Below are 8,564 nucleotides of genomic sequence, written 5' to 3' on the forward strand. Positions count from 1 at the left end.
TTAGTGTAACAAGTATTATATATAGAGATATAGAAATTAAAGAGAAAAATTATCTCTGCCCAACCATCTCTCGGATCTAATTAATATTTTTCTGCAATCTGCATTGAGTTTATCATGTTATGTTACAACTGCCTGTTCAGTAATGGGATTACAAGAACCATGTAATGAAATTCTGAGTTCAAGGATTTTTAGTTCAGTTGCTTATACTTTTGGGCCTTTTTCCTTTTATCTGGTATGATTCTGGAATTTTAAGGTGTATGCAGTTGGTGCACACGTGAACGTTCTGCTCTATATTTTGGCATTCTAGAGATAATCGAGAGATGGTAACAGTTGTGTCATATTAACTATCTGAACTGTCCCAGCCAATCCAGTCTGACTGACAGAACTCTGGAGCTGCACTGCTCTTTGCATAAATATCTATGCTGATTCTCCTGGGTCTTTGTTCCTTATGTTTTACAATTTCTGCTAGGTGTAAAAAAATGAAAGAAAGTGCTGAGGTGGGTTTTCTTTATAGCATGTAGGGCCCAGTAAAGCAGCAATTTTATGGGCACAACATGGTTTATGTGTATCTAAGTCCAGGTCTCGTTTGATACTTTGATCTATACTACAATCATACTTTGATACTTTGAACTTTCGAAAACATTGTGTGAACAGATCACACCAATGTGAAATCACCATGGAGCTATACCTATATATTGCTATATGTACTCCACTTTGAGATACAAAGGAAAAATATATGAAAAAAATCTGCTAATTGGTGTGTTCCTGGCCTGATGTGTACGTTCACCGTGTAGATCCTAAATTCTCAACAAACAATTCGTACCTGCGTTTTGATGCGATGTCGACCACCCCAGGCAACGGCAAGGGAGTCCAGTGGTGTATGCGTATCCCTCCAATATCGGTGCTGATGAAGACTGAGTACATGGTCTGGGCTACGAAGACGAGGGTTTACATCGTACCAAGGAGTTTCGGAAGCTATTAAGCCCGTCGAGATCAAGTGCACGTGCAATAACCTCGTCCTTGGTTTATGCCCTTACCAAGAAGACCCAAAAAAGATGAGATGGATCACAGACACCATAGTCCATAGAGATAGAATGATGAATATTTACATGAAGCATCAAAACTCAATAGACTCCTACCTACATGATACTAGGATCTTGACGCTCGATGATGAACACGAACAAAATTATTACAAAGAACTGGAACAAATCGCGGGAAACTGACACGGTATTTTACAAAAGGCAAAACTGCAAATCCTTGTCACACTTGCGTGCACAAAAAATAGCAAGCAGCAACTCCCCGACGTGCTTTACCTTCGGTCCGACTGATGCCAAAATCACAGGCACATCATGTACATATTGCCTCCACTCCGTGCCTGAGCCATTGATTGTGCCGCAGATCCCAATCACAGGCAGCATGCAAGCTCACTTGATCAGCCTCGCTTTGTGCCTCAACCATCCTTCAGCAGATCCGCAGGGGCGACCGGCCTTGCAATGGTTTCGACAACAGAAACCTTGTTTCCATCTCTTACCAGTGCTGTAACAAGATCTGCAGACACTCCAGTACTAAGTTGTTTTTGGACAGTTGTGGAGTGTTGATCACTGCTAACTTCTACAGCAGTTGCCAAATTGTTGGACATGGAACTGGATGATTCACTTGCTTCATCTGTGTTCAGGAATAGGCAGACGACAGCACAGTCATCTATCTTCGATGTGGGAAACCGAGTTCGCCATGCACGGTGAGCTGATTCAACTAGGAAACGTGCTGCAGAGGCCCGGGATGTGGCTCGGCTGACAATACTAACAACTTCATCATTTGACAGCACGTCCCACACCTGAAGTGAGTTAGATAACGACAGTAGGAAGTTATATCATATAGCACAGAAAAGGGTCCACTCTTATTAACATTGAGAAAATGGTGTGTAAATAAATTAACATCTGCTCACCCCATCGGTAGCCAGCACAACAAATTCATCCTTTTCTGTGATGTGGTGATAGGAAACATCAGGCATGGAAATTACACCATGATCCTTCAGACAAAAGTCTCCAAATGCCCTAGCCATGGCCAATCCAGGTGAGTTGTACTTTGGAAGCCAAACACGAGCTACCTCTGGTTCCTCAGGAAGTGCAAATATTCTGCCCCTCCTTTGCTTGATTCGCTGTGCTTCACCTGAGAATTACCATGTCATTCCTCAATCAACTAAACGAGAAAAGAAAATGCATACAGTGAATGTTTTACTGTTCAGCAGTACTTGCTGCTACGAGAGGATCAAAATATTTGCATCATGTACTCATGCCTGTATAACTGAATGATATGTCACCAACACAATGCAAGACAACATCTTCAAAAGCAGTAATAGTTACCTTCCCACACTAATCTAAATACTACCACACAATTCCCCAAACAAATTTTAGTATATACTCCCTTTGCTCATTCCGCTTCACCCAAGTTGGGATATATGGAAACTGCATCACTGGATTTGTCACTAAAAAAAATATAATTTGACAAAGTATAATGTTCTGAAAATAACTTTTCATAATCCCTCCGTTCCTTTTCATTTGTCTTCATAGGATCCATGACGTCAAACTTTCAAAGTTCTACATTAATATGTTTAAACCTATCAAGATTGACTATATGAAAATATTATTACTAGATTTTTCTTTGGAAAAGCTTTCATAAAGTATATTATCTCCGTAAAATATTAATATAAATTCATAAAATGTAGATTGCAGTACTTGAATGTCCCGAAAACTGTGAATGCAAACAAATAAAAAAAATGAAAGGAGAGCAATGAATCATTGCCATCTAATAAGTCTGGATGTTTAGAAAGATGATGACATTCAAAAATCAACTTCCCACAAGTTCTTGTGATTGCAGGGAGCAAATGCGTAGTTATGAAAATATACAAAACAGCAGTTGGTAACAAGATAAATTAAGCCATACGATCTTTATAAAAAAAAGCCATACCATGAAAACATAGAAAATAACAGCTGGGAACAGGAAAAACTTAAGTGATCCTCATCCTTGACTCAAGGTTTTTCTTGGCTACTGTATTGCCTAGTTTCACTAATCTTACTCCAAATGAATTTGCCCCACTTTTACGAGCACGACTCCATGAAAATGCTTGAACAATTTGATTGACAAAAAAAAACATGAACATTCTATAGAGCTACAAAATGCTAATCTGCTTCCTCAGAATTAAAATACTAAAGTAAGAATTGGTAAACTGACAGTCGAGTGCCACCTCCGATCCTAAATAGTCCATTTAGGTTTGTGCTAAGACAAACCTTTTATTTTTATCCATTGATGATAACTAAAAATATTTAGATTGGCAACATAAGGTTGATGTTTATAGATTCATCATGAAGAATAATTTCATAATATATTTTTTTATAACTGGAACCATATATTTACATAGATATTGGTAGTCAAGGTGCCGCACTGAAGATCAAGTTGATATGATAATAGACTTTTGGGATAAAAACGCGTAAATCATAGTTTAGGGATAGTTCAAATATGGTTAGGTAAATGATGTTTTGCTGATATCCCTAATTTATTGGTCAAGTAACTTTCTAGTGAATGACCAAACTATTAGAATTCAGAAATTGTAATAAATATGTCAGGCTGGGATACTAAAATATCAAAAGTTAATTTCAGACACACCAACAGAATATTTCATGAAGACCACTTTTATTCAACTATGTGTAAACTTGACTAAACTGTAACAATAACAGCAAGCGAGAAAACCTTGTCCCCAACTAAAACAAAAAGAATCTATGATATTCTAAACTCATACTGTTATTAATCAAATTCCTTTGACCATAACATAATAAAGATATAAACAGAGTGCTACTTACACCACGTGTTAAGGCCACATAATGTCACAAGCTAACGGAAATACTGTAAAGCCATGCAAATATAATGATGTTCACAAAACAAGTACAGAGCTAAAAAAAACTGCACATCTATATTGCATAAAGCAGGACTAGTGAAAGGCTATACAGTTGCAAAATGATTAGGGACACAATGAAGCAACAACCACAAAAGAAAGAAATACAGGCTTACTTGGAATGTTCGGTTTGAGGTCAACTGTCAATTGGATGGCAACAAGCTGATTATTTTCATCTCTGGTACCCAAGACAGCTCTTGAGTCCCCTAAGTTGCCAATTATAAGATTGCGTCCCTGCAGAATACAATTGATTTACAAGCATGCAGGTCCAGTCAGCTGGTGTGATCATAATGAAACAGAAAGAAGATATTTCACTTTTAAAAAGATTAATAGTGCCATTTGGCTCAGTTACCTGCTTGATCACTGCCACTGCTGTAGTCCCACTGAAAAAGCAATCAATATTTTTATGTAACTTGAGATCCCTATCCATTACATGGAAGGCCTTCAAGAATGATGCTCTCAATGCTGGGAAAATTTCTGGATACTCCCCATTCTGCTCAGCTTCAGAGGACATGACAGTAACTCTTCTGTTTACATGTTCTGGTGAACCTACTTCATTTGCGTTGCTCTTAATGTTGCTAGTGGATGTTTCTCTACCATCTTCCATCGCCAAATCTGCTCCTAACTTCACAGGCAGGAGATCTCTTACTCTCTTAGCAACCAAATGGCCATAAGGTCCATGACCATCAAACACACCACAGAAGATTGTATCCTCTCTCGAACAGTAGTTCTGTCCAAAAGTAAAAAAAATAGCTTGTCATAATCAAACATATATTCCACAGAAGTAACAGCAGCAGCAAATTTTACACATTCACAACAAACTGGACAGATAGATGGAAGATGGGCACTTGTTGCAAAAGCAGCATTTGTAGTTAACCATTTTGGTATCTTTTTAATGGGACCCGTGTGCAACTTGTAAGAGAGTACTAAGGTAGTCAAATCACGAAAGTTTAAGTTTATGGAAGTGTTGAGAAAACTCATGGAAGGCAAATTCGAGTCCCACTGCAATGAGATAGGATCGGTATATGTGTCACGCAATGGACATGCAGCCAAATTGGTAATCAAACATTTGGAAAGGGAAGGATGGTGCTTCAAGCAGATAAGATCATCCAGCAAGGAGATGGAGAAGGGAGAAAAAAAAACTAGGATTGGATAAGGATGAGAATCATGTGGAGCCCCTCCAACCTCCAAGAAGTATTCCAACTCAACACCAATCATTACGCTTGAATAAGACTACCAACTAGAACTCTTCACCAGCAACATCCAATGGCAATCCGTGCTAAATATATATAGAACTTCAGTCAAAGTTCAATTCTTGCAAGTTTTAGGATGCTGCGCACTCATGCTGCGGGTAACTCATAATACACGATGTGCCCAGATAAGAAAAGGGTGTGCCTGAAGAAAAAACAATTTCCTGAGTTTGAAGGGAAAATAAAAATAAAATCTGAACGAGAACTTCCGTTGCATAAAAATCTGGATCAAAGGATATGCTAGTTAATTTAATCAACTAAGTATTTTTGAAAAAAAAACAAATCCACTAGTAGAATATAGTTGCTTAGATCTTGGGGAGATCTGATCAAGGAACAGTCAGAAAGCGTACATCAAGAATATATGTGAGAAAAAAGTACAGACAAGAAAGCAGGGAAAAGATGGTTCTTTTTCTCTTTTCATTTTTTCTCGTTTTACCTCCCAGAAGATCATGGCATCCTGGTTGACGCCCTTCTTGCCCTGCAGCGTGTACAGCGACGCGACGGCGCAGGCGCCATTGCCGGCGATCCGGCCGGGGGTGGCCCTGAGCTCGGCCGCGAAGCGCCGCGCGTCCGCGGGCGCGGGTGCCGCCGGGCCCACCACGCGAGGCAGCGGCGGGCGCGGCTGCCTCCGGGGCCGCGCGGGCGCCCCCCACGTGACGCCGAGCGCGCCGAGCACGCCGAACAGGCAGTCGAAGAAGTCGTCCATGCACCGGCCGCCGCCTCCTTCTGCTTCCCCCGCTGCTGCTTCTCCTCCTCCTCCCGCCGCCGCTGGCCCCGCGGAGCGGCTGGTGACCATGACGACGCGCGCGGCGACGGCGACCGCGACCAGGCGCTGGTGCTCCCCTCCGCTGCCGCTAGGCCGCCGACGGCTGGTGCCCGACCGGCGCCTCGCGGCGGCCTCGACCATGCACACGCGGCCGATCCGCGCCCGGCGCCGCGCGCCGCCCCCCGCCCGCCGACTAGCTCCCGCCCCCGACGCCGGCGACAAGGCGGGGCAGACGAGCCGAGGGAGTGAGACGGACAGCAAGGCGAAGCGAAGGAGGCTCAGACACCACCGAGCGAAGCGAAGGGAGGAGCTGCGGCCGCTGAATTGCTAAAATTAAGCGGGCAGCCAGGGATGCAGTGTAAAAAGAGGAATTTTATATCTGCCGTATTGCGAAAAGGGCAGCAAGAACACGGACACGGGTCACAACCAAACCCAATCTCTCTCTCCCCGTCTGCCTCTGGATGAGTGCGTAGAGTAGTGGTGGTTAGGAAACAAGAGGCCTGCGTAATCCCGTACTTAAAAAGGCTCTTAGCAACGGGCCAATTTAGTGATTAAGCCGCTAATCTAATCAGGGAGGAGCAGCAGAGCAGGGAGCTGAGCTGTAGTAAAAACGAGAGGACGGCGAGGCCGCGGCGGTGGGTGCTTTTCTTGCTGTTGGAATTGGAATCCGCCTCTCCCTCTCGGAGGGGGGAAGGGGGAAAGCGGTGGTGGGCGAATCTGAGGCGACGAGATGCAGGAGGGGACAGCGAGAAGGCCGAAATGGGAGGCACGGGAGAGGGACGCAGAGGGGGCCGAGAGGCTGTCGGAGTCGGCGAAAGCTCTTGTGGCCTCGGAGGACCCCGGAGCTGCGTGCTACTGTTCTCCATTTCTACCGAGCCGCGGTCGGGCGGGGTAGTTGAGGTGGACGGCGGCCCGGCTGCGGACGAGCAGCTAGCAGCCCCCCGCGCCTCACCCGGCCGGCCGGTCCAGTCTCCCTCCGGTCACCGTCGCGTCATGGGTGGAAGGGCCGAACAGGGACGGTTCTTGCCTCATGATTCGTGGATCAAACAGGCTGCTCGTTAATGGACTTGTTGTCACCGAAAATTAAAGGATGTGTACTTGTCTAAATAATGATACATTTAGATCAGCGCATTTTGGCGGCTTTATACTCCTATTATTTTTTATTGGACCTATTTTCAAACTGAAATTTTTTCGAACGACAGTCATATTTGAGTTGACATCTCAATCCCACGTGGATGACTACTTAGTTCCCGTGCAAAGTAACTGCTTCGAAAAAATAACTGATGCATAATATGATGATGATGATGTCGAGATCAAGACGTCCTCACCGAAAATCATTTTTACAACGAGGAGTACTTAATGTCGTGATAAATTGGATAATAAGCAGAGTTCTTCTCCTTGGTTATTGTGCCAAGATGAGATAGATTTATCAAGCGAACAGAGCGTAACTCCGCTAGTAAGGTTTCTTGTGGTGGAATCTGCCCATCAAGGTTTGAGTCCTTGACTCGGCATTGGTGCTCGCATTTTTCTGGATTTATTTCAGGATTTAACCGGCAGTGGTAGGCGATGTTCCCGTTGACAGTGAGGCGCCAATGATGACTTCATCAATCTCGAGGATTTGCCGGCTCAATCTTTCGAATGTGCTCATAGGGGTAAGATTGTGTACGTGTGTTCGTAGAGGCGAGTGTCCATGCCTGTATGTGAGCGTTTGCGTCTGTACTATGTGCTTAAAAAACATAGATTTATCAAAATGTAATTAAGGGAGTAATTAAGAGTAGCTTGCGAAATTGCAATCGATACTAAACTATGCGTACTCGATTCGCCACGTAGCGTGAGTTTTAAACTCCAGCGTATTTAGGGGATCTCGTAATATTTAGTATGCAAATTTGACCAATACCTCTTTTATTAAAGTTATAAAAGGTAATAGAAATATAAATCGATATATATTCCATGTGAAAGTTTTAATGATACTACGTTGATACGACGGGTTGAAATATTTGTTCTTAAACCAATGAACAAACATACAGACCTCAAGTTGAAGCTAACTCTCTTCAAAGGAGAAACAGATATGACAGTGTAACAACACTCCACCCATTTAGTAAAGGTGGCTATTACATCCCGAATGTGTTAAGCGTGCAAGTGTTCTTGTCATGATTTAACTTTACAAACATGGACAAATTTTGGTGGACTCTAAAAAGGTGCACCTAGCACCTCAGTAGGCAGTGTGACACACTTCGCGATTATGTTCTACCCCACCCTATCCTGCTATTCTAAACCATTCTTTCCTTGTCCTGCAACCGTCGATCACGTGTTCACCCGACATTCCCGCCTTCCTTTCCTTTTTCGAGAAAAAAATTATCCATAGCACCAAAGCTACGTGAAATTTCCTGAAACACCGCTCCACGGAGTAGCAATTTAGAGCATGCGTTCGTTACCCCCTCCGTCACAAAATAAGTGCTATTTTAGCCTTTAAATTTTATCCAAAAAAAGTGTTCTTTTATCTCCTCCTAGTAAATTGTATCTAATTAAAGCAATACTCACATCAATAAAAATGAACGTACGGAGAAGTGTGTGAAGCCAATCAAATGATGAATTGATG

General features: G+C 43.0%; 1 protein-coding gene across 1 annotated transcript; it reads right to left on the reverse strand.

Annotated features, from left to right (window-relative positions):
* Positions 1-1,061: 1,061 nt before the first annotated feature.
* On the reverse strand, positions 1,062-6,799 carry LOC117851203 (probable protein phosphatase 2C 14). Its single transcript, XM_034732972.2, has 5 exons — positions 5,636-6,799; positions 4,302-4,679; positions 4,066-4,183; positions 1,946-2,169; positions 1,062-1,834 (listed from the first exon to the last, which is right to left on the reverse strand). The coding sequence occupies exons 1-5, from the start codon at positions 6,104-6,106 to the stop codon at positions 1,451-1,453; spliced, it is 1,575 nt and encodes a 524-aa protein (XP_034588863.1). The 5' UTR covers positions 6,107-6,799; the 3' UTR covers positions 1,062-1,450.
* Positions 6,800-8,564: the final 1,765 nt, after the last annotated feature.

This window comes from Setaria viridis, chromosome 1 (genome assembly GCF_005286985.2).
Source record: "Setaria viridis chromosome 1, Setaria_viridis_v4.0, whole genome shotgun sequence".
NCBI lineage: Eukaryota > Viridiplantae > Streptophyta > Magnoliopsida > Poales > Poaceae > Setaria > Setaria viridis.

Coding starts and splice junctions, on each gene's coding strand:
- LOC117851203 (XM_034732972.2), bottom strand. CDS start 6,106: ATGGTCGAGGCCGCCGCGAGGCGCCGGTCGGGCACCAGCCGTCGGCGG. Junction 4,184..4,301: donor CAGTGGCAGTGATCAAGCAG/GTAACTGAGCCA, acceptor TGTATTCTGCAG/GGACGCAATCTTATAATTGG. Junction 2,170..4,065: donor CCTCAAACCGAACATTCCAA/GTAAGCCTGTAT, acceptor GGTAATTCTCAG/GTGAAGCACAGCGAATCAAG.